This window comes from Hibiscus syriacus, unplaced genomic scaffold (assembly GCF_006381635.1).
Source record: "Hibiscus syriacus cultivar Baekdansim isolate YM2019G1 unplaced genomic scaffold, ASM638163v2 tig00110204_pilon, whole genome shotgun sequence".
NCBI lineage: Eukaryota > Viridiplantae > Streptophyta > Magnoliopsida > Malvales > Malvaceae > Hibiscus > Hibiscus syriacus.
In genome coordinates this window covers 1,270,354-1,298,003 of record NW_024062626.1, presented here as the reverse complement: position 1 = coordinate 1,298,003, position 27,650 = coordinate 1,270,354, and the positions used below count along the sequence as shown (strand labels likewise).

Sequence of the window (27,650 nt, the reverse complement as noted above, 5' to 3'; positions counted from 1 at the left end):
TTTAAAAAATTAATAGTAATATTAAAATTAAAATCAAATATAATATAATATAATATAAAATTAAATATAAAACCTCTTTGAAGAGGTAAGAAGATGTCTGCATATATAAGACCGCGTCTGCGCCGTGCAGACCACGCGCAGATGTTAGAAGAGCTTCTGTCTTCTAAAAAAAATGGTCTGCGAAGCCCAATGTCTGCGCAATGCAAACATAAGAGCTTTGCATACCTTACACAGTAAAAACAAACCACCTTAGTAACACTGATGAAAGAATGGAATAGGAATAATCTTTCTGCATGCTTCTTGTGTGCATAAAACCATGAGAATAAGTTAAAAATCCCATGGGATAGTAAAAATAAAATTAACAGAGCCTTTTCAAATAAAATTAAGGGTAAATTAAATGTTTAGTACCTAAATTATCGCTTTTTTTATTTTAGTATCTAAACTTTCATGTTTAGTTAAACTACATGTTTAGTACCTAAGGGAGCCGGCTTTCCTTTTATGTACAAATGGTAATTTATCTACTCTATTTATAAATAAATTTATTTAAAGATCGAATTGGTTCGAACAGGATGTTAAATAAAATCTTTTATAATTCAAATTCATCACTTGTATGAGACTAGATCAAAATACACGTGATTAAGAAGATCTAAACTCATTGAGTGATTTCAATGGATAAAAAGATTATTGTTCTCTCTAAAGGTTCTACGTTTAAACAATTATGTTTGTAGTATGTGTTGTCAGTGATTAAGAAAGACTGTAAACAGTTATTATCTTATTTCACTGAATCATGAATAAATTTCTTTTTATAAATTTGAAGTAAGTACAATATAGTATCTGTTTAAAAAGTAACTTTCAACCTCTCAACATTGAACGCTCATACTCCTGACATCTATGGTACTCAAACCCAGATCTTCAAGTAATAATAACAATTTATTTATCACGGAAGTCACTTAGTTTGTGCAATAATAGAAAATTAATTATTAATTATTAAAATTGCATTAATTATCTTTTTCGATGATAAATAGAAAGAGTATTTTTATTTAATTTTTTTCGATGATAAATTAATTGTGAAGAGTGTGGGAATCCTTTTCTCAATTCAGCTTCTTCTTCTTGGAGATATTTCCTTTGTTTCTTTCTCTATATAATTCTCTGTTCCCCCCCCCCCCCCCAAGCGCACTCATATTTTCTCTCCTTCTTTCTTTAAAAGAAATTAAAATTAAATATTTTCTAAGCAATAGTCATATAATCATCCATTAAGTTAAGGATTATTTATTATTTTTTAAATATAAAGTTTTTGGTATATTTCATTATTTTTCATTAAATTCAAAAGAATGCATTAATTACATTTTTAGTTGGTTAGCATTTTTCTAAAATGACGTTAAAAATATATGTTTTTTAAATGTATGTTTATAAAAAAATCTATGTTATTAATAAATTTTTTGAATTAATACTCCTATTCAACTCACTAGTTTAATTTTAATTATCTATTTTTATTCATCCAACGGTCTTAAAAATATGTAAAACTTTTTAAGTTTTACACTATAAGTGAATCTTAGCCCTTAAAAATTATGAATATACTTATATTTTATCAAATTATTAATACTATTAAGAAGATACTTTTATCTTTTTATACTTCCATTTATTCTTAAAAAATAGTTAAGAATCAAACACAAGATTAATAATCTTTGTATAAAATCTTGTATTACTCCAAATATAATAATTTGTTAATTTAATATTCTAAAATATAATGTTTTACATAAAGTATTTTAAAAATAATTTTTATATTATTAATAAAGTCTTTAATTGAGTTGATGTTACAAGACAAATACACCTATTCAGCTAAAAACTGATCAAAATGTATTTTTTATTATTATTATTGACATTACTAAAAGAGTATTTTTATTTTTTTATATTTGAAAATGATTTATTATTATATTACATTTCCACATGGTTTTCTTAAAAAAATATACTAAACAAGAAGAAACATATGTTTTCCAATATTATATATATTATATAGTTTACATCACATGCAGTGATAGGGAAGTTCAAGTAGGTGAATAGACATAAAGAAGGAGGATAAATTAGGTAGCAAAATAACATGCAAAAATGTAGTTCCAAACCCCTAAAATTACATAATGTCAAATGAGGATCTCAGTTCATTATGAAAAAAGTTAAAGGTATGGTCATAATTATTGTTTTATGAAAAGAATAAAAAGGTGATAAACTATTTTATATGTGTTTTTTTAATTTTATTTTAATGAAAAGAATAGAAGATAGAGGAATCCAAGTATTTCCAACAACTTTAAGACAAAAAGAGGCTCAGAATTGAAAAGCAACCTTTGCTTTAAGACCTTGAAAAGGGAGATTTCAAACATAAGGTTAGCTTAGGAATTTGCTTGCTTCATAACCTAACACCATTCCTCCTTATTTTCTATTTTTACTTTTTTTTAATTATTACATAAAAATATAAATATTGAGATTTTAATTAATATCAACATGATAAAAAAATACTATAGTATTATAAGTTATTACCCTATTAAAAAAATAGCATATTAAATATGATTATAACACGTTAAAATATATTATTAGCACAATAGGAAGGGATAAATTATTAAAAAAAACTAAATTATAATCCCTCCCTCTTTGCTTTTGGTGTCTATATTTAGCGGCCAAAGATGGGGGAGGGTTCAACTTCAACCCTCAAATCTTCCTTATTTCCCTCCCTAAAGGAAAAGAAAAGGAACCCCACAAATTTTAGGTCACCCCTCCCCTTTGCCCTGACTTTTCAGCCACTTTTTCTTCATTGTTTTATGCCAATTCAAAGTGATTTTATTTGGAAAAAAATAAAGAAAATTCCCACCATTTCTTTCCCTTTCCCTCTCTTTGTTATTTGATTATGACATTGATCCATGTTTTTTGGCTTCAGATTTCCCCATAAATATGTCCCTCTCACTTTCTCTCCATTCACTTATTCACCAACGCAATAGTTGTAAACTTTGGGTTGAGAGAGATAGAAGATGATGTTGATGCTCATCGTCATCGTCGTCCCGCAGCATTCCCCTCGTTCATGCATTTTTTTTCTTTCATTCAAAACATAATACCATGTCATTTATATATGTTGCATCACCATCAGCAGCATGACATGTCCATGTATGTATGTGCCTGGCTCCCTGTATGCCATTTGCAGAGCGCATTGAACTTCAATAGTCTCCGTGAATGGCGTATGAGGAGCCATGCATGTATTTCATGTGTTTCATATCTGCATACATATATATTCCATGTATTATATACATGTTTCCATGAATATTCTTCTATTGCAGGCTTTTCTTTTCTTATTTGCTTGCTTTCCAGGCTCAAGGATACCATTTTCAGGTTTTTCTCTCTCATTTTCCCCTTTCTCAAGAAAACAAAAGGTATCTCGTCTTCTCCTTCCTCCTTAATCATTTACATCTGTTTTTAGGGTTTCTTCTTCCTCACATTTTCTCGGAATTTTTGCAGAGAGAATAAAATTATTAAAGACATTCTTCCGGGAAGATTTTAATTTTTGTTTTCCTTTTTTCCCCCATTAGTCATCAAGTTTCCATGTAATTTATATGAGCTTTATATAATTTCACGCTGCACTTTGTATGGAAATCTGTAGCTTATAATTACAGTTTGATTATGAAAATAAAAAAGAAAATAAAATCTTAACTGTTCCTGACTACATGGAAGTTCTATGAAACATTACATAAGTTGTCTTATCATTCTTGTAACTTGTTATTTAGTATTCCACTATTGTCTGAAGGATCTTTCATTTGACCTCTGGTAATAACATCATTATTTTAATTTAAAATACAAAATAATTTCCATATATGTATTACTTAAAAATTATCTTTATATTTTTTTAATAGATTTTTCTTATTAAATTAAAAAGGTAATGCGTTTATTGTACATTTATTTGTATGAACAGCACCTTGATAAATACACGCATTAAACAATTTAAGAGTGCCTAAATATATACGTAAAAGGGGGGGGGGAAGAGATATATTCATAGAGATAAAAAAATAGGTTTATTAATTTAATTGATCTTTCTTTAGTTATTTATTTATACTAAATATTTTACGATGAAAAATATATACCTTTAACTAAAACTTAAACTCGGATTAAACCTAATCCTTTGAAATACTACATTTCCATGAATACAAGAGCAAGTCTCTCCTTGTTGGAAAATACCTAAAAGAAAGAATGAATCGTTTATTTATTTTATTATATTATATCTATACCATCATTGACTGAAAAAAAAAGAACTTAATTTCAGAGTAAAATATAATGTGCAATTCTTTTTCTTTTCCAAAATAATAATAATAATAATTCGTTCTAGGGTTTTGCAAAAGTTAAAGTTTTATAATAAAAAAGAAGCATGTGCATAGCATTATCATTATGCGTTGTAGTAAAAGGAATCTAATAAATAAAAAACATTTTTTTTAAATTTTTTTTATGTTTGAATTGTAATTGGTGAGAAAGGAATAAAGCTACACTGTCAAAGTGAGTCAAAAAGAAGATTTGGGTCAGGCATGATCAAATGGGGACAATTGACTGCATATTTTATTCTTTTTTAAATAATAATTTAAGCTGGTTTTAATCTCATGAAAAAGGAAATTATAGTTTAAGTTTTTAAAATGATAATAATTCTTGAAAAGTAGGGTTAGATGCCTTTTGTTTTGAAGTATGGCAGACTTATATAATTGCAAGTCATGTCAATAATTGGGTAACTCAACATGAATAGGTCAAAAAGGCATTGTTTTAATTTTAAAGCATGGAATACTGGAATGCACAGTATTATTCTTGTGATTAAAATATCTAAGGAGAGCATTGAAAATGTTGGAATTACAGTGGAGGGATCAGATTGCATGAGACATATAATATAGGGACTTTTTATATGATTTAACCTTTAAATAAATAAACAAACAACAAAAGCTATCGATATCAGTTCAAGTAGCTTAGGAGTAAACCAGCATTGTTTTCAGTAATTCAGTTGCAAAATTGAGATTGTGAAGTGATTATATTTTCTCTCATGATAATATATATAATATATATGTGTGTGTGCAGCTGCAGTTGTTTTATAAATTAGGGTAAACTACACGTTTACTCGTTTATCACTTCAACTATCATTTCTATTCTGTTTTGATCACTCAAATATTAAAAAAAATCATACATAATATTACGTTTTAGTTTTATTTTTAATCACCCACCATTAGAAAATTAACAGAACCGTTGATGTGGTATTTTTTTCAACGAGGATATGTCATTACATTATGGTGACATATCAATATCACCTTTATTTTTTTAACAACGAGTGACCAAAATGAAACTAAAACTAAACGCTATGTATGATTTTTTTTTAAAAATAATTGAATGATCAAAACAGAGTAAAAGTGATAGTTGAAGAACTTATCGTATAATTTATCATAAAAATTATTGTGGTTAAATAGTAATTACAAGTTGGTGATGTCTGAAAATCCTAATTTAATATTCGCTCTTAAGCTGTTAAGCATTAGTTTTAATTATCTTTTTGGTCAAATGGATGATCCATTAAAGGAAAGGATGGGCCTAGAAAAAAGTACACACCTAAAGGGCCAAAACCCAAACTATTACAATATTTTATATATAGAGAGATAGAACAATGTTACACAATGTAATTTTTTTAAATTTTACATATATTTAGTATAGTTAGATGAATGAAAATAGATGATTGAGATTAACGATAGGAAATGAGAATATATTCACTGAAAAAAACTAATGAGTCAATCTTAGTCATCTATTTGCACTCATCTAACGATACTAAATATGTATAAAACGAAAGAGTTTTATATTATGTAAGTGGATTCTAACGGTTTATTTTTTAAAATATATTATTTTTTAAACATGATAGTAATTATCAAATGTTCTAACGGATTTGATACTAGGTCTTTTAGGTAAAGTTAGATGATCCTTACATTGTGGATGAAGAAAAATAAATTTGAAAAATTACTCCATAATAAACCTTTACAATATTCATTCTAAATTAATTGACTAACAAATCAAATATTGATGATTATATTAAAAAATAATAACATACACAAATAATCATATAACTATTAGTATTTTTCTCTTTTATTGTCCCAATTATAAAATAATATATTGATTGATCAATTTTTTATACTTCAATTGTTAAAACTGAAAATTGGGCGGAATTATATTTTATTCCTCATACTTTCAATTACAACAAATAAGTTCTTTATATAAACAATTTCCTGTAACTAATTCAATAACTGATATCTAACAAACAAAACAAACTAACAAAATGTGTAACTATATTTAAAACCATTTAACACTTTCTATACTCCTCCTCAAGTTGGTGGTTGTAAAGAGGTCTTTAAACCCCAACTTGGAAACTAGATACTCATGTTGATGCACACCCAAAGCTTTAGTCATCAAATATGCTTGCTGCTCCCCTGTCTTGGTGTGTTCTGTTTGTATCAAGCCTTCTTGAATCTTCTCTCTGACAAAGTGACAGTCTATCTCAATATGTTTAGTTCTCTCATGGAAAACTGGATTAGCTGCTATTTGCAAGGCTGTTTTACTATCACACATTAGTTTGGCTGGTGCTATATTTTTCAAGCCTAATTCTACCAGCAAACCTTTTAGCCATACTATTTCTGCTGCCGTCCCCGCCATGCTTCTATATTCTGCTTCTGCAGAGGAGCATGTTACAATGTTTTGTTTCTTGGACTTCCAAGAAATTAGAGACATTCCAAGCTTGATGCATAAACTAGTTATCGATCTTCTAGTCATAGGGCAAGCAGCTCAGTCAGAGTCACAATATGCAATCAATATGCACTCACTCGTAGCACTTAATAAAATCCCCTGTCCTGGATTTTTCTTGATGTATTTTACCACTCTCAATGCAGCTTCAAGATGTGATTGTTTTGGTTTATTCATAAACTGACTGAGGAAGTGAACATCATAGACAATATCTGGCCTTGTGTGAGTCAGATATATTAGTCTACCTATAAGCCTCTGAAAAACAAATTTGTCTTGCAACAGTTGTTCATTGCTACAAATTGCTTCATCATACTCAGTTGTAGTAAACTTCTTATTCTGCTCAAGAGGTGTCAAAGCTGGTTTAGCTCCCCATGCTCCAGTTTCTTCAATTAACTCTAGAACATACTTTCTTTTATTTAGCATAATTTCTTCCTTTGATCTTAGAACCTCTAATCCTAGAAAGTATTTCAATTCTCCAAGGTCTTTCATTTTGAAATTCTTATTCAAAATGTGCTTCAGTTCTGCTATCAGTTTCTCATTACTCCCAGTAATTAAAAGATCATCAACGTATACCAACAAAACAACTATGTCATTCCCTTGTTGTTTAGTGAACATCGGATAGTCATATTTGCTATGTATGTAACCAGCTATAACTAATGCTTCTGATAGCTTCAAATTCTATTGTCTGGAAGCTTGCTTCAGTCCATAAAGTGATTTATGCATCCTACAAACCTTAGACTCCCCCTGGCTGCAAAAACCATCAGGAAGCACCATATAGACTTCCTCAACTAAGCCACCTTGTAGAAATGCATTGTACACATCCATTTGGTAGAGAGGCCAAGAAAATATGGAGGCTACAACAAGAGCAGTTCGAACAGTGACTAGTTTAGCAACTGGAGAGAAGGTATCCACAAAGTCAACTCCTTCTCTTTGATTAAATCCTTTAGCAACAAGGCGAGCTTTAAAACGCTCAACATCCCAATTAGCCTTGTACTTGATTTTGTATACCCATTTGCAACCTATTGGAACTTTCCCTGAAGGCAGAGTAACTATGGATCAAGTGTTGTTTGAGTCCAAAGCATCAATCTCTTCCTTCATTGCTTGGATCCACAAAGGGTTGGTTATGACCTCAGTATAAGTTTTGGGTTCACTTAAATGAGAAGTAGAAGATAAGAAGCTTTGAGTTTTATAAGGTAAGTGAGAATAACAAATGAAATTGAAAATAGGATACTTACTTGGAAGGGATGAAGATTGATAGGACTGAACATAGTCATGTAGCCAATTAGGAGGTTTGATAGTCCTAGTAGACCTTCTATTAGGTAAACACTGATTTTGAGGTAAATGAGGTAAACTAGAACATGGACTTGAAGATGGAATTGGTAAACTAGTTGAAACTTGAGGTGATGTAGAAGAAGAAGAATAAGGAGGAGGAGAATGAGAAGGCACATGAGGTGAAGAATGAACTGGATTAGATGGTACATAAATTTCGAGAGTAAGAAAATCAGAATCAACAATAAAAGGCTGAGCAGGAAAAAATGAGAAGTATTAGTTAATGGAAATGAAAAAAGAAAGAAAGTCTCATGAAAGACTACGTCACGATTGACAAAAAAAGATTTTGTATGAAGATAAAAAAGAAGATAGCCCTTTTGAGTTGATGAATAACCCATAAAAACAGAAGGTAAGGCCTTTGGAGATAATTTATCTTTATAGTTAACTTTGGTTGTATAGAAAAGACAACCAAATACTTTTATATGAGAAAGATTAGGTGATTTCTTATAGAAAGCTTCAAATGGACTTTTCCAATTTAGAACAGCAGTAGGGAGCCTGTTAATGATATAACAGGCTGTTAAGACACACTGACCCCAAAATTTGATAGAAACATGAGAATAGAATCTAAGAGCACGGGCTACCTCTAAAAGATGTTTGTGTTTTCGTTTAGCAACCCCATTTTATTGGGGTGTATGAACACAAGAGCTTTGGTGAACAATACCAAGGGATGAAAATAGTTAAGAAAATTATCACTAAAGAATTCACCACCATTATCACTACGAACATATTTAACTAAAGCAGAATGATGAGTTCGAACAAGAGTAAAGAATTGCTTAAGAAAAAGAATTGCATCACTCTTAAGTCTAAACAAGTATACCCAAGACAACCTAGTGTGATCATCTACAATAGTAAAAAAAGACCTATAACCACTGTGTGTTGAAATCCTATAGGGACCCCACAAGGTGAATTAGATCAAATGGTTTAGGTGATCTAGATGAACTAGTAGGAAAGGGTAACCTAGATTGTTTTGCAAGAGGGAAAACAGAACATTGCTTAACAGAATTCTCATTTAAAGGAACAGAACATAAAAAATGAGTTTTATGCATTTTAACAGAAGTGGCATGCCCTAAATGTGCATGCCAAAGCATAATATTATTTTCAGATGAAACATACATACAACCAGAACCAACTTTGCATTTAGATGATGACAAATCAGAAATAACATTTGTAGATGACAAACCAGAAACAAGGTCTTGAGAGTTGAACAAATAGAGACCACGAGCTTCTCTACCAATCCCCATCATCTTCCCAGTGAAGAGATCCTGCAAAATGCAGAAATGAGGATAAAAAACAATATTGCATTTGAGGTCTTTAGTGAGTTTTGATACTGACAACAGGTTATGATTAAAATGAGGAACATACAGGACATTTGGGAGAACATCAACTGAGTTAAAACAAAAACTACCAGTATGGGTGATTGGAGCAGTTTTACCAGTAGGCAGATGGACAGAACTAGGCTCACATGAAGTTAGAGATTGCAAACAATGGCTTTCAGACACCATATGGTTAGTAGCCCCTGTATCAAGTATCCAACGAAAGGAATTAGAAGAAGCAAATGAGCACATAGAAGCAATACCTACCAGAGTAACTGCTGCATCAACAGAAGGAGTTTTATTCAAGAGCTCAAGAATTTGATGATATTGAGCTGTTGTGAAAACTGGAGCAGGATCAGCCATGCGTGATTCACCAAAACGGGACTCATGATCTGAATCAGCCAGTGAGAGACTAGAGACAAGAGCTGCATGAGAATTCCTTTTTTTGGTGAATTTGAAGTCTGGAGGAAACCCGATTAGACGATAATAGTTGTCTCGCTTATGGCCTTTTAGTTTGCAGTAATCACAAACACCAGTGAACCGCTTTCGATCAGAATTTCCAGACGCACTAGAGTACATGGCAACAACACCCAAATCACCAGATAACTGACGTTGTGCTTCTTCTTGCACAATCATTGAGTAGGCTTGATTCACGGTAGGTAAAGGTTGCATAAGTAAAACTTGACTACGAACAGCCTGAGTAAGTTTCATTAAGTCCCATAAGAAATTGCAACAGCTTATGCTGCGCAATATGTTTAGAATTTTACAGAGATGCCTCGCAATTACAGGATGAAAGAGGAACTAGGGCATGAAAGTCATCCCACAACAATTTCAATTTCGTAAAGCAAGTGGAAACTGTTGAATCACCTAGATGTAGAGTAGCTATTTCACGATGGAGAAAAAAAATTCTGGATCCATCAACCTTGTCGAAACACTCCTTCAAATCATTCCAGACATGAGCGGCGCTTGAAGCAAAGACGATTCCAGCCGAGAGATCACTGCTCACGGTGTTGAGAATCCAGGACAAAACAAACGCATTGCAGCGTTCCCATTGAGAGTGCAAAACTTCACCATATTCTTCTTTGCAGCAAGTACCATCAACAAGACCTAACTTGTTCTTAGCCAGCAACGCGATTCTCATAGACCAACTCCATATGTTGTAATTTTCGATGCCAATCAGGCGATGTGAAACCAGAACGCCGCCCTACGTATCAGATGGATGCAGAAATAGAGGGTGATTGAAGTCGAGCACGGCGGTAGCAGCAACGGTGTCCCTCTCGTCGAAGAGAATCGAACAAAGCAAAACCTAATTGAGAAGAGAGGATTATGGATTGAAGGAAGATACGGGAAGAATGAGGACGGCCCAAGAATAGCCTAGGCTAAACTGATACCATGTTAAAACTAAAAATTGGACAGAATTATATTTTATTCCTCATACTTTCAATTACAACAAATAAGTCCTTTATATAAACAATTTCCTGTAACTAATTCAATAACTGATATCTAACAAACAAAACAAACTAACAGAATATGTAATTATATTTAAAATCATTTAACACTTTCTACATCAATCACATACCATTAATTCAATAATAGAAAAATGACATAACCATCAACTCTATATATGCACGTAAATTCCACCTATTTTCCACGTGTTTGACACTTTTAGTGAGCATATACATTCATATAATCTCTTGTTTTCTTGTTTGAGTTGTAAACTTACTTTATTTTAGACGTTAGTGAGCATAATATATTTTGATTTGAATTAAACATAAAACTTTATCTTGTTAAACAATAGCTTGAACAATAGGGAACTTGAGTTTCCTCAGAGGGGCCAACTTCTTCAACAATAGCTTGAAAGGCAATATTCCCAGTGAAGTTGGCCAATTGAGACACCTTCGTTCTTTGAATCTAAGTCACAATAATCTCCAAGGTAACATCCCCATGGTGAATTACAAAAAGCTAATAGTTCAGGGTGATTAATCTTTTTTAATCGTTGGTAATACACACTCTACAAATACAATTATTTGAACTCAAGATTTTAAGGGAAAACAACATTTCTTTTAACCTCCCTGACCATTCATTAAGTTTATATTTGAATTTAACTTAAAAATTAAATATCCGGACAAGTTCCTTATATAAAGGGACTTAATCTAAAATTGAATTGAAAGAAAACACAATTGATACGAAATGATGCTTTTAAAATTTTAAAATCCCATTACTTTAATCTTACGATTAAGTGAAGATCTAATTGGGGTTATAAACATAAGTATAATTTAAGAGAAAATATGTATAGTTTATAGCTTCATAAATGTTTTTATTTTCCAAACCAAACTCCAATAATATGTTAGACTTTTACCCTCCATTGCTGACCATTTCAGTTTATATAATGTTAGTTAAATTTTGATTTTTTCTTCTTCTATTTTTTAGTTAATAATTGAAGTTCAATTAATAGTATCCTGAATATTATATAATATTGTTATTTGTTTATTTTTGAATACATAGACCTTGTATTGAGATCCTGCTGGAGGGCCATGTCGACGTGGCTAACATTGACAGAGCAGGGGAAATGCAAGAATTTATGGGCAACAACATTAAAGAGTGGATCATAATCAAATTGACTACACATGTTACCTTGCCAACGAGGAAGAGGACCAGGACGTAATGTTTGGAACCATAATTTGGTCCCTATGGACTAGGCGCAACAAACAGATGTTCGACCAAGATTTCAAGGGAATGACTGTTGGAGAGTAATAGAAGTGAGAGCATGATACAACATGGCGGAGGGCCAATCGTTAGATGAGAGATTAAATGGCAGCCACCACCAGCGGTTGGATGGTGCAAAGTTAACACGGATGGAGGTAGACGTCTGCAGACAAACGTAGCAGTGTGCCGGGGAGTAATCTGAGGTATTTCAGGTGGTGAGTGATATTTGAGGCGGAACTTTGGGAGATTACGAGGGGACATGGAAGCTGGGGTAAAACTAATTATAACACGGAGATTACACCAATGTTTCCAACAACTACATCGTACTAAGGGTGTTCATTGTTGAAAATCGAAACAACTGCATTGTTAAAACAAGAGTTTTTACCGAACAAGATGTCTAATTGGAAACTATTATTCATTAGTGAAAATTTCTCTGTTTTTTCATTTTGGTAATTTTAGCAGACAACAGCTACAACAATGCCCTAGTTCTAGAGTAGGCGGACTCTCTCACCTGATGTAAATTGGCATCACTGCAATCTAAAGAGTGACGATTGAGAACTATTTGCTAATTTCCGATTGTGAAAACTGTAATGTTTCACTTACGAATGGAAAGATCAATGTGCAGGTAAGCTACACAAGCCACGAAAAACAAGAAGAACGCAGTCGTCAGCATCAGAGGCTCTGCAAGCATGAACATTGGCTTGAAGGTGTAGTAAACCTGCAAAGAGGGGTCCACAGAAATGTATTAGATTGAGAAAATCGTGTTAAACCTCAGTTTTATGACCAAAACAGCAATTTATTCTTTGTGATATAGAATTGAGTAATTTGACACTTTGTACATCCGATATTGGTGCCAACTCGAAAAACAAGTCCACATCAGCATTTTGATAGTTTTCCATAACAGAGTTGGCAAATTTTAATTATATGCACAAATATCGGACGGAAATTTTCTTATTTTACTGTAAGGACTATAATTCACTTTTGACTATAATACAGGGACTACCTAGATGCATTCGAACATACTCCAGAAGAGTACTTACATATTTCATTCTTTCATCATTTGAAAGTTTCAGTTAGCATGGTGATCTATGCACCAAATTATGAGGACATGGACTCACCATGGTCAGAGATAAAATTGATACCAATGAAAACATGCATGATAAATTACCTGGAAATGAGAGTTATGCACGGGAACGAGATTTTTCTTTTCCATGACCACCACAGTCCTTCCCACAACATCAAGGTAAGAATATTTGGTCTGCAAGATTTAAATAAAAAACATCTCAGTTGACACATGTCAGGAGAAACATTTTTCTTGCACTACCTTAGAGTACCATACCATGCATACCAATATGAAAACTGCAAAAGAGATTACTATATTGGGAATAATTACCTCGAAATGCTGCTCCACAGGAAACGGAACCACAGCAGAAGGGTCTTTTGATCCCTCGGGTAACACAACCTGAAGCATAACATATTAGTTCTGATCATAGAAAATTCATGTTTCCAAATTTTGAACAAATGGAGAAACAACTATAAAAAGAAACCGAGGTTAACAATATGAATCCAAGATCATGAAACTAAACCTACTTTGACGGTTAACTTGTCAACCACTGTATCAAGAAGGGGGCATCCAAAGGTAAAGTTGAGGTAACGCCTGTCATCAGATGACTCAAAAAGGAAGTCTTGTAACGGTAGCCCATAACCAATGAGAAAAGTTGCTTTCCAACCCCCAAATAAAGGATATCGTGGTTCAATTTCCAGTTCTGACTGTAAGAGCATAAACTTAATCAACTATCAACATATACAGAGAAAACAAGAGCTATAGAAGAATACAATGAAGATTCAAAAAACCTTTCATATTGTACTAACTTTTTCCTTAATTGGAAACATGGAAAGAGATGCAGTAAGATATAAATGCATGATTACATACTGGAAAACCTTCATGTACAATAGTAACAGAATAGAACTAAGCCAGGAAAAAAAACTTGCATTTGAAACGCAAGATGCAATGGACCTCTTTCAATTCTAAATTCACATGAAATAATACCCATTTTTCCGGCAAAACATGTTCCTAATTTATTTCAAATAGAAACTTACATGCCACCAAGAAGAATTAAAAATACAAGGGTTTTAAACATCCACAAGGTCACACATTCAGGAAACTGGGATAAAAAGCCTTTATATCTAGGAATAACTCATAAATCATAAAAATTCCAAAGCGGAAAAGGTAAATGATTTGATTGTTACAAGTTTTGCTGCAAGGTTGAGAAATAGAGAGAGAATGGAAGAGAAACATTTGAATACCTTACGGGAATCTGTACGCAGGTGTGATGATGAGATGTTTCCTATTTCATCACGGTAGTAGACAGAATGAACCCTTGGAGGTAGTCTAGCCAGAAGGTAACGCAATGAGGACACACCATTCAAAGATGGCCTGGATTGGTAATCAACCCTGAAAACAGTATGCAACAAGTGACTGTGAAATCAATCATAATTAAGTTTTTAATTTCTCGATCTTTCAAGCAGAGTCCTACTAAGCAGTAGCTACTCTACCTTGAAAATACACCTTTGTGCCGGGCACCACCATGAACCAATGTGTACTGCTCTGTGACCTGAAGGTTGCCCCAATGAGATATCTCAACTTCACGAACAAGCTCCTCAACCACAGGAAATGGGCTATTATTCTCAAAATGTATAAGAATTGGAGAAAAGGAGTATGAAGGACGATCCTCATATGGCCCATACTTCATTTCAGTGCCTGCACGGTTTGTGGGTTCCACCCTTGTGAACGATTCCACCTTAGTACTTGGTGCCTTAAGAAAAGTTGTTTGTTGCTTAATATGATATGGTGACAATATTAACGCACTATCACGATAAAATACTAATTGAGATTCTGATTGGCCTATCTCTGCTGGAAAAGGTTCTAGGGAGTGTGTAAACAAGTACAGTACTTCTAGGGTCGTACTTTCACCAGAATTTAAGGGATTAGCCAAATAAATAGTAAAATATTTAGTCTCATTAGGTGCATCAGGCAGTTCAGTCGGTTTTACATCAAGATGGACTATAGTAGTTTTCTTCCGCTTTCCTTTAGTTACTAATGCTTCAACTGTTGCTAGATGATCAACCTGAGTGGGTGGGAAAGCAAGCAGAATTTCTGAAGTAGGCGTACTACCAGCATTCTCGACCTAAAAGAGAAGCATATATATACAATTATGCTTGACAAAATACATGAAAATCTTGAAATCTAGAATTATCTAATCATCATTCTATTGATGCTAATACTTAAAAGATTTCTCGAATTAGTTCACTTGTATAAACCAACAAGAAATTATAGAAGTTAAGACTGTTTTGCTATTTAAAGTCTGTTGCACCAGAAGTCGCTAAAAATAAAATAACTACCTAAAAATATTTCACTGAAACATAATTGTTTCATTAAAAGTAAAATATGCATTTCTCTATTAAAAACAGTTTAAGTCTCTCTTTTTTTTAAAAATGAAAATGTTAATTCTTCAAAAATATACGAATTAGAAAAACCATTATATTTTTATATATAATAAACTCGTAGCATTTAGAGAGAAATTACCTTCAAAGTTAAGTATACTTTGACAATGTGAGAGCTCAAGTCAATCTGCATCAACAGAACACAGCATTTAGGAATAAGTAAATCCAAATACATAAGCTCAAAAGAAAACAAATTAAACAAAATGAAATAAAAATATTAAGATCGAGCATCTTGCAGTTTTTATTTTTGTAACAATTGGAGCTTTTATAATCCAAACTCATATATTTTTTAAAAAAATATTTGAACCATATATCATAATTTAACAAAAGAAGCCAAATTAACCCAAAAATATTAAATAAAAAAGCTCAAAAGAAACCAAATTAAACAAAAAAAAAATTAGATCGAACATCTTACATTTTTTTACCAATTGGAGCATTTAAAAATATAAAGTCGTATTTAATTTTTTTTTATCTAGAATCAGTTCTTTAATCAAAATATTTTGAAATTTTGAAACGTGCATCATAATTTCGACAACTTGGAATGGATCTAAGATTAAAAATTGGAAATATAGAAATGAGAGAGAGAGAATGAGAGGTTTGATTCTTACTCTACGCTCGGCGTTGGAGATCAAGAGATTATGTGAAGGAGATGATCTGCAGACGAAAAATAGAAGAGATAAGAGAGTGAAGCCTAGGATTTCTCTAGCCCTGATTGGAGCCTCCATTGGAGTTGAGTAGCTTGGTCGTGTATAGAACTAGAAATAAATAAGAAATGGTTACCTGAGTCTACTCTATCGGGCCTTGTTACTTCAATATGAATCTTTTAATGGGCCTCTTAGGGGATCCGCATCGTGCGATTATATTCTTAGTTTACTCAATTTGTAGCTTCATTTTTCGTGTCAGGCTTTTAATTTTTTTAATGATTTTTAATTATGATAATAAATTAAATTATTTATATTAATTTCATTAAATAATAGGGTAAATACACAAATGATCTCCCGACTATAGGATGATACTTTGTTGAGTCCTTCGACTATTAAAAGTTATAAACTAATCACTTGAATATTCATATGTTTTAAACTCATCATTTTCCATTAAAAAATTGGCGACCGTCTGAGGTGGACGTTAACCTAATCACTGAGATATGATAAAAATACAATTACCTAATTGTTTGACTTGTATTTTGTGGATTGAGTCTTTATATACATTAGGTCGTCGAACCGGTGCTTAAAAGCAATGGCGATGCCAGTAGCTATCATTAAAAATATGATTTTATCATATTTGAATAAGTAGGTTTATGTCCAGCTCAAACGACCGTAAAATTTTAACGAAAAATGATGATCGTTTGGAACATATGAATAGTCGAGTGACTATTTTGTAACTTTTAGTAGTCATAACTCAAAAGAGCAACGCTGTACAATCGATGGATGATTTTATAACATTTAATAATCAGAAATTTAATAAAGTAGTATCATATACTCGGGTATCATTTGTGTACTTTACCTTAAATAATTATAATAGACAAAAACATTTTATCATGTTCCTATGATTTAGAATGAAAGACATAATTAACTAAATAAAAATTATGAATTCATGTTAAGATAACGTTTAAATTGAAATTATTTAATGAAATTTAGTTTAAATTATGATTTTTATTTCTTGGGCAGGCGGTAATCCAATTCAACAGGGGATTAATGCATATTTAATTTAACAAACAATTATTATTTTATTTAAAACCCTAGTTTGAATTAAATAAGTAAAACCCTAACTTACTATTACTCAAACTACAAGTTATCATCCATGCAAGAAACAAATATACACACACACACTAATCGTTAATCTTCATAGTAGAACAATGCGGAAGGTGGAGACAAACCGTATAAAATACCCGGAAGGATGGGAATTGATTGAGCGTACCCTTCGAAAACTACAAGCAAAGACGAGAGAAGCCGAGAATAACCCTGACGATGGTAAGCGAAAATGTGAGACATTATCGCCTATTTTCAAAGTTGCACATCAGAAGAGCCTTTGACTTTTATCACCGCAGGAAGGCAATATCTAAAGAATTGTATGAGTTCTGTTTGGAGCAAGGCTATGCAGACCGCAACCTTATTGGTAAATGGAAGAAGGCAGGTTGCGAGCGTTTGTGCTGCTTGCAGCCACGGGATCACAAATTCGCTACAACTTGTGTCTGCCGTGTGCTCAAACACCTAAGGGAGGAGAAGGTTATTGAATGTGTTCATTGTGGATGTAAGGGCTGTGCAAGCGGAGATTAGACTTGCCTTGTTGTTTTTGGCCTACTTCTCTATGTCAACGATGGAAAACTTATATTATAGTTGCTGTTGCACTTTTCATTAATTTCTGTAATTTTATTTGTGCTGCTCTAGTTTCTGAATATGGACTTTAACATGTATCTAAATTATTATTTTTATTCCATTTTAGTATTTTTAGGCTTGTAAACGAACCGAACGTTCAATGAATCGATTGCGAACTGTTCAGCGGAAAGCTCATTTATATTTGTTTATTTATTAAACAAATGAACATGGACAAGATTTTATGTTCATTTAATTAAATGGACGAACAAAATAAAGGGCTCGTTCGTTTGGTAATTTATTCATTTATGTTCGTTCGTTTATATTCCGACTAATCTTCAAACTCGTTTCAAATATTAAGACCTAATTGATTTTAACCTTACACCCATTAATATTTTAAAATCCAAATAATTTTATCTCAAATAAAAAAAGACCCAAATCAATTAAAAAAATATAAACCTTAAAATTATTTGAAAAGATAAAAAACTTTACAAACTCAATTAATTTTATGTTTGTTCGTTTATGTTCATTTCCCGTTCGTTTGTTTATCATTTTAACGAACGAACACGAACAATAAATTTTCTTTCGTTTAGTTGTTCGTATTTGTTTATTTATTCGGCTAAAGTTAAACGAACGAACCTGAACATTCCCTCGTTCGTGTTCAGTTATAGACCTAATAATCTCTAAGGAGAAATAACAACATCTTTTACCATCCAAATTTATGTAAAAATATTTTTTTTATAAAAGATCGGTTCATATGGATGGAATTTATGTAGTCGGACCGGTAATCTAATCCTTTACAATTGTGTAAGGATAGAATAAAGATATAAACTTGGAGGTCCCATACATGTTATTTTCATCATGCAAGTGGCCCAATATATAATATCACCCAATCTTACCTCATCATACCACCGAATATCGCACGGTCCACACAATCTGCATTAACATCTCTCCGCACGTTAACCCCAGCTAACTTGCACCAGATTGCTTGACCAAAACCTAGCTTCCTCTCCCTGTTGTTTGCCGCTTTGTGAAGAGTAGTGTCCAGATTTTCAAGCGGCTTCTGGCGGTTCTCCAGGTTTTTATTCTTTCCCCCTAATTTATTTGATAGAGTTTTCATGCGACAAGTTTATAAAATTTACCCTAAAACTTTGGAGTTCTATGTAGTTTTGATTGAAGGAAACAACGAAACGAGTGAAACCCATGTCGGCAAACGCTTTAGAACAATGGTATTTAGTGGTTTAGAGAATTGGGTTATTGTCAATTTTCATACCTTTGAAACATCAATAAGCAATGTATGTTAAGGGTTAATGATTTGATTGGTTTATGTTGTTCTTTGTTGTTTAAAATATTTGTTGTAAATGGGAAATGTGGAAATACCAAAGTGGCTTAAACGGTTGCCGTTGGCACCTGAATTTCGGCCGACAGATACCGAGTTTGCTGACCCCATTGCATATATATCAAAGATTGAGAAAGAAGCTGGTTCTTATGGTATATGTAAGATTATTCCACCATTTCCAAAACCATCGAAAAAGTACGTTTTTAACAATTTGAATAGGTCTCTGTCCAAGTGTCCGGAACTAGGAAGTGACGTGAATGTTGGTTTTGTTTCAAGTTTTGGGGATAGTGGTGGTGATGATGGGGAAAGAAGGGCGGTGTTTACGACTCGACATCAGGAGCTGGGGCAGAGTGGGAGGAGAATAAAAGGGGTGGCTAATAGTCCACAATGTGGTGTTCAGAAGCAAGTGTGGCAAAGTGGGGAGATTTATACATTAGAGCAGTTTGAATCCAAGTCCAAGACATTGGCAAAGAGTTTATTGGGTGTGCTTAAGGAGGTATCACCATTGCATATCGAGGCATTATTTTGGAAGGTGGCTTCAGAGAAGTCTATATATGTGGAATATGCTAATGATGTCCCCGGATCATGTTTTGGGGAACCAGACGGTCAATTTCAGTATTTCCATAGGAGGAGGAGGAGGAAGAGGATGTCATACAGGAGGGAAAACTCTCAATGCAAGAAAGATGAGATCGATACTGTAAATAATTCACACAGGGATGAGATTAAAGATACTTCCATTAAAAGTAATCCAGATTCATGTGTAGAAACACCCAAGTCATCAACTACATTGTCAACCATGGTATCAGATGAAAATTCTCATTCTAAAAGAAAGAATGTAAATGCTGGCACTGATATGGAAGGTACCGCTGGTTGGAAGCTTTCAAATAGTCCTTGGAATCTTCAAGTGATTGCTCGCTCAGCTGGCTCTCTTACACGTTTTATGCCTGATGATATTCCTGGTGTTACTTCTCCCATGGTTTATATTGGCATGTTGTTTAGCTGGTTTGCATGGCATGTTGAAGATCATGAGCTTCATAGCATGAATTTTCTTCATACTGGCTCTTCAAAGACTTGGTATGCTGTTCCTGGAGATCATGCATTTGCTTTTGAGGAAGTTATCCGCACTGAGGGTTATGGTGGTAACATTGACCGCTTAGGTACAACATTTTTTGTCATCATATATTAGGTTGTTGTGTATTACATCGGGGTGGGTTTTAATAATAGCTTGCACGATTTCATTTCTTGATTTATGGACTATAGTAAATAATTTGTTGGACTCTCTCATCTGGAATTGCTTCAATTTTTCGCTCACCAGTTGTAGAATATATGGAGGCTTATGAAAATGTGGTTTTGCTAATTCTAGGATGTTTTAGACTTATGTCCTTCGAGTGGAACATTTGACATCCATCAGACTTAGTTGATTATTGCAACTTTTATACCTTTCTTGTAACTCAATTTCAGTATCCTTTCTTGCCAGCTGCTCTGTCATTACTGGGTGAGAAGACAACTCTTTTATCACCTGAGTTGATTGTCGCATCTGGCATTCCTTGTTGTAGGTGAGTTGCTGTTGTTCTTTTGAGTAATTGTATCCCTGGTCTCCCTTGGTCATGTAATGATATCGAACTTGCAGATGTGAGGATGTTAACATCCCATTATCGGAAAACTTTTGAGTGCTTCATTCCGTACTTTTGAAGTTCTACTTATGTTTATTCTGTTGTTTCTTCAGGTTAATACAGAATCCTGGTGAATTCGTTGTGACTTTTCCGAGAGCCTACCATGTAGGATTCAGCCATGGTAATTTCTTTATATTTTCAGCTTTATGATGATTTCATTGATCCTCTATCTCCTGAATGGGGGATTTAATTCCTGCACGTTTTTGTTTTATTGACCATTAGAAGCACGAAATAGAAAATGTGCAAATATTAAATGAATGTGTCTTTTCTTTGATGGCATAACTTATTCAGGAAAACTGTTCTCTTTCTCTCTTTCTGAATAGGAACACATTTTAGCTTGACATGATCTTGTAAGAATGGAATGGATATGTTCTAATAGGGGTAAACCATCTGAATGATAGGTATGTCGTAACAAATTTATTTATATTTGTGAAAATTTGGGGTTCCGTACGGGATTGATAAGTTTCACTTAGGAGTGTAAATGAGACAATGGTATTTGCAATCTATTCGAGTTTGACTCGAAAAAAGTTCGAATGGCTCAATAATTAACTAGCCAAGCTTTTCATGTTCAATATAAATTTTAAATATTTTTATATTACTACATTACATTTTTACCCTCATTATATATAATATTAACCCTAGACTATTTTCAAAGTTTTCCCCCTTCCCATATCCTAAGCCGACAACCCCTCCTTTCCCCAAACCCTTCTGCCGTTCACCTCTTTCCAATATCCTCATCCGACAGCCACTCTCTTCCTTTCCCAAACCATCAACCATTCACCTTCAATTCTAAAACTCCCTGCTCTTGCTTTCTTCAACAGTAAGAAAATGACTTCTTAATCAAGTGGGAATCTCTAGCATCAACTTAACCTTGTGCATTTAAATTGACTTTACATCAGATAAGTCTGGTGATTGAGTCATCTCAGTTTTTTTTCTCACGCTCTTTTCATCAAAATTACATGCAAGCAAAAGAACTATTTCCCCCTTTTTTGGTCAATTTTCCATTTCACTTATGACATGTAATCCCTGGCCTTTGCTTTCCAGGTAAAGTTCTGGGTTTTTTCCCCTTCTTTTCCCATTTGGGTATCTCATAAGATTTCTATCTTGGCTTAATCAAGCACAATTTTGAGTTTTAATATGAAGATTAGTAATTGAGTTTGCTCGAGCTCCAGTTGTTCGATTATACCTTGAGTCGAGCTTGATCTTAGAATTTGATGTTCGGTTGAGGTCGAACTGTGTATTGGGTTGAGCTCAGTTTTGGTAATTAATGATTATTGTAATTATGAGAATAATAATTATCTTTTTCCCTTTTAATTTTTTTTTCATTTGGGAGAAGAACTATAAGACGGGATGTGGGAGGATTTCATTGTCAAAGCATTTTGGTCTGGGTTGGGTGGGGGATGAGGTTATATATTTATCATTAGTGATCAAGGTCTTGCTGCTGGTGATCTCATTGATGAGCATGTTTGAAGTTATTTAAAATGAGTTCCGACTTCTTATTGGAAAAGATTCTTGACGAATTGGATTTTACCAGGGAACTAGAATTAGGACCAACAGGCGTTATACATGTGTATCTATATTTCATAAACCCCCACAATGTGGAAGGGCCTTTTAGCGTGTTCATTGTGAACCTACATATGAATATTGTCTCAGACTATGTTGCTTCACTTCTTCATTGTTCTGGAAGTACCAATGTCCAATGCATATCCGAACATATTTATGGAGATATGATCCTCCCTGAGGCCTGAACCATCCAAATACATTGAAATCTGTGAAAAAATTGAACATACATTTACTGTAGACTTTGCTCTCTCATTCTAATTCTCATCAATTGTCATGGTCAATTGTTTTACTAAACAGGTTTTAATTGCGGGGAAGCCGCAAACTTTGGAACTCCACAGTGGCTTCAAGTTGCTAAAGAAGCTGCTGTGCGTAGAGCGGCTATGAACTATCTTCCAATGCTTTCTCATCAGCAGCTGTTATACCTTTTGACCATGTCCTTTTTGTCGAGGTCAGTTTATATTAATTTAAGCAAAGCATGGACCAAAGTAATGCTATATCTGTTAGTTTGGAAATCTGGCACTGTGAAGATTTATATTATCAATATTTCGTAGCTCAACAGATGAGGGTTGCCCGGTGCAGATAGCACTTATAGACCTAAAACAGTGGGCCTACAGGCAGCTATATCTGTTTCCAATTTAAAGTTAATAAATTTAAGGCTCAGTATAGTAATACACTATTGCTCCGACACTTTATTTTTGTTAAATCTTTATGTTTGAAACCCATGTTTTTAGTTTTTAGAATAATCTGTAACAATAATTATGGCATCATTTTTGTTTATATGGTTTAATCAACTGCAGTTAATCCCTAATAACTCGCCAATTATGTGATCTTTGTTTTTTTAATTAGTTTATTCTTTTATATCAAATTTTGACACAAAAAGAACTGTGTTTTTAGTTTTTAGAACAACCTGTAACCAAAATTATGGCATTATTTCTGTTCTTTAATCAACTGAAGTTAATCCATAACCCACCAATTATGGCATCTGTTTCTCTTTTTTTTTGGTGTGAATGTCAAGCTTAAATCTTAATGAACATAGAGTTCTGCATAAATCTTCCATTATTTTCTAAAATTTGGTTGTAGTAATATCAATTGAACTGTTTAGTTGTTTCTAAAGTTTGTTTCTATTAATTTGTTTCCATTCCAGGATACCAAGATCCTTGCTACCTGGTGCTCGCAGTTCTCGTCTGAGAGATCGCTTGAAGGAAGAACGAGAGGTGTTACTAAAGAAGGCTTTTATAGAAGATTTGTTAACCGAAAATAAATTGTTATCTCTTCTTCTAAAAAGTGAATCGACTTATCGTGCAATAATGTGGGACCCTTTGTTACTTCCTTGTGTGAGAAAAGATTTCCGAATTGCCCAGCGGAACTGCTACAGATTTTACTATGCTGCAAGAAAATGTTTCTGACATTCACAGTGAAGATAAATCTAATCAAAAGAATCTCTTAGATGAGATGAGCTTCTACATGGAAAATCTGAACTATTTATATTCTAATGATGACGATTTGACATGTGATTTACAAGTTGATTCGGGGACATTGGCTTGTGTGGCTTGCGGAATTCTAGGCTATCCATTTATGTCTGTGGTACAACCATTCGAGGGAGCAACTATGGAACTTCTACCTGCGAATCATCTTTCATGTCAAGGTCCAACAGTCTTGGAACCTAACAATATCCATTCTTGCCCTGTTGAAGGATCAATTTCGGGTATGGGACCCCTTTCTTATAAATTTTTGTTTCTCAATTTTATCATCAGTTCATCTTTGACTTCATGTTGTTCACCACTCAGACTGTAACATAGTTGGATTATTTTCCCGTAAGTTAAATATCTTTTGCCATAAACTTGGAGGTTGGAACTTATGTTGCTTTGAACCGAAGAAGTTTGCTTCACCATCTTTCTGCGTTTATGAAATGATTATTAATGTAAATCTCGTGCTTTGTTCTGCAGACAATCTCAATCATGTTGTGGATCTATCACTTCCTTCCAAGGATTCACCATTACCATCAATAACTAAGGTTTCCGAAGGATGGAACACCTGTAACAAATAACAAATATCTGAGACCTCGGATTTTCTGCCTGGAGCACGCTGTTCAAGTCGATGAGCTTTTGCAGTCCAAAGGCGGAGCGAAAATGCTGGTAATTTGCCATTCAGGTAAGATTGACTTTAGATCTATCTTCCCCGTTTATTCTATACATCAGATCAGTTTATCTTCATTTAGGCTTCGAACCTGTTGTTTTCAACAACCGATCAAAAAGTAGAAAAGAAAAGCAAACCCGTGGGGGGTGATTATCCATTCCCAAGATCCGTTTCCAAATCATATTTGGACACGAGTATGGAGATATGATCTTCTAAAGATCCTCCAAATACATGAAAAATTATTAAAAAAAGAATTGAACCCATCCCTGTTGGACTACCCAACATCCGTTTCCAAATCATATCTGGACACGAATATGGAGATGCGATCTTCTAAAGATCCTCCATATACATGAAAAATTATTAAAAAAAAATTGAACCCATCCCTGTTGGACTCGTACCCGTATCTGAAACAACCAAATCTGAGTTGACATAGGTCTGTAGTATTTGCTACTATCTATTATTCAACCATTTCATGTATTTGCTTGTGTTGTAGTTTTGAATTAGTTCTTAACATCTATTCTCTTATCTGTTAGATTATCAGAAAATAAAGGCACAAGCAATACCTGTTGCGGACGCTATTGGTATCCCTCTCAATTTTAATGATATTCCACTAGATGCCGCATCCGAGGAGGATCTCAATTTGATCAATTTTGCGATTGATGATGACCATGAGAAAATTCAGGAAGACTGGACCTCTGAACTTGGTGTTAACTTGCGGTACTGTGTCAAAGTCCGAAAGAACTCTCCATTTAAGCAAGTTCAGCATGCACTGCCATTGAGTGGTCTTTTCACTGATAAATACAGCAGTTTGGAGTTATTAAACATCAAATGGCAGTCGAGAAAATCCCGTTCAAAAGGCAAATTAAACCATCCATCACCGTCTAAACCACAAGAAAGTGTTGAAACGAAAGTAGATGAAATATTGGTGGAAAAGCTTGATAGCAACATTTCTAAATATGGGCTGAAAATTATTCAGTATTCAAGAAGGAAGAAAAGAAAACCGGATTTTTCAACTGGAGCTGGTGGGGTCAGTGAACATTTGAAAAATGACTTGCCAAGAGAAGATTTGGCTGCTTCAAGTCAACTTCTTGATGAACATGGTGGAAATAAATCCAAGATAAATACCAGAAGTGAGTCAATTCCGACTCAACTTGAGATCCTGACTACCAAAGTGGTACAAAAGGACCAGAATGAAATTTTGGAGGAATTGGATCCGGACGATGAAACTCAGAGTTTGACAGCTTGTGCTAGTTCTCAAAAGAAATGTGAGATCAAGCTTATGGAGAGTAACACTGTGAGTGATGAGATTTCTCCTGCCGGCGAGTGTCCCAAATGCTGCATTTCAGTGGATTATGAAAGATATGTGGAGAACACTGCCACTGCTACCGAGGTTGACAATTCACTTTCTGAAGGACGGGGTGAGGAACCGGATTCCGGTTATGGTTTGATGAATCTTGGTAATTCAGCAAATTCAAGTTCTGCTCAGCGATGTGCTGGAAGATTTGATAAAGGATTGAAGGACATAACTATTCTGAAGTTTTCTATGAACTCATGTATGACATCTGAGAATGAAGTGCAGCAAGAAACTGAAGCTACCAGCAAAAATAACTACAAGGCGATGTTAAGATGTGAAGATCTGAAGGAGCCTTGTGCTGCAGTAGATTCTTTTGATGGTACAACTTCCGAGAATAAAGCACAGAAGCAGGAAATCCAGATTAATGCAAGCAAGGAAAGGGGCATTGATCAGTCTTCTAATGCAGACTGGCATACTGATGTGACTTTAGATGTTGAAGTAGTGCAAGAAACTCGAGCTACAAGAGGAACCGCTGGGGATGAAGTTATAACTGGTTCCGATTTGCCAATCCAAGAAAAGCAGCCTACTCACGTGGTGATAGAAGATTGCTCTCAGGAGAAGCTGTGTGCTGCTGCAACAGCAGATAAAGGAACTGTTTCTTGCTGTCATAGACCTATGAATCAGAAAACTATCGCTGTCCAGAAGTACTCAAGAACCAATAGAGAGACTTATACTACCTTGAATGTAAATGATGTCGATGAATTTTGTTCGTCGGCAGAGAATGGAGATCATGAGTCTGTTATGGCAGATTGTAAATCAAGTATCATGTATGGAAGAAAGAGGAAGATAAAACTGGAGGAAACACCTGCAAAGGTTGATGGCTATGGCTTTATTAGAAGTCCATGTGAAGGGTTGAGGCCGAGGGCTCGGAAAGATGCAACCACCAGTCTTAATGCATGTAAAGCGTCTTCTGAGAGGCTGCCAACAAAAGAGACGAGAAAACATTCAGTTCATACTCAGAGTAAGAAGAAAATAAAAAATGGGTCTCATGGATGTGACCTGGAAGGCTGCCATATGAGTTTCGAGACAAAGGATGAGTTGAGGTTGCACAGACAGAATCTGTGTCCGTACTATGGCTGTGGAAAGAAATTCCGTTCCCACAAGTATGCAATCCTTCATCAACGAGTCCATGATGATGATAGGCCCCTCAAATGCCCATGGAAAGGTTGTTCCATGTCATTCAAGTGGGCATGGGCTAGAACTGAGCATATACGGGTGCACACCGGAGAACGCCCATATCAGTGCAAGGTTGAAGGTTGTGGCCTTTCTTTCAGGTTTGTGTCTGATTTTAGCCGGCATAGACGAAAAACCGGGCATTATTGTTAGGTGGACTCTTCAACCCGAAAGTTTGTCATTATAGTTTGGTTTCATCTGTACGGTCGTAACAGATCTAGCGGATTCATGTACAAACTCGAAGATTCTGATTAGGCATAGTCTAGGACTAAACTGATCCTTTTGTAGATTGGCATTCTCCAATCATCTGAATGCTATTAGGAGTGTCAGATCCTTCTTAGCTTATGTTTCCTGTTGTTTGTGCTATGACAATCCTTTCTTGTAGAAATTACTCAATTTTTTCATTTCTTTTTTGAAATATTTATATTCCATGTTCATGTCCGGCACATAATTCAAGAAGGTGAT

General features: G+C 34.1%; 1 protein-coding gene and 2 pseudogenes across 1 annotated transcript; 2 read left to right on the top strand and 1 right to left on the bottom strand.

Annotated features, from left to right (window-relative positions):
* The first annotated feature begins 2,817 nt into the window (after window positions 1-2,817).
* On the top strand, window positions 2,818-18,025 carry LOC120219150 (annotated as a pseudogene).
* LOC120219144 (dolichyl-diphosphooligosaccharide--protein glycosyltransferase subunit 1B-like) lies at window positions 12,474-16,374 on the bottom strand. Its single transcript, XM_039216016.1, has 8 exons — window positions 16,244-16,374; window positions 15,718-15,762; window positions 14,688-15,319; window positions 14,439-14,586; window positions 13,722-13,901; window positions 13,525-13,593; window positions 13,300-13,389; window positions 12,474-12,849 (listed from the first exon to the last, which is right to left on the bottom strand). The coding sequence occupies exons 1-8, from the start codon at window positions 16,358-16,360 to the stop codon at window positions 12,727-12,729; spliced, it is 1,404 nt and encodes a 467-aa protein (XP_039071947.1). The 5' UTR covers window positions 16,361-16,374; the 3' UTR covers window positions 12,474-12,726.
* Window positions 18,026-19,048: 1,023 nt separating the features above from the next.
* On the top strand, window positions 19,049-27,440 carry LOC120219187 (annotated as a pseudogene).
* Window positions 27,441-27,650: the final 210 nt, after the last annotated feature.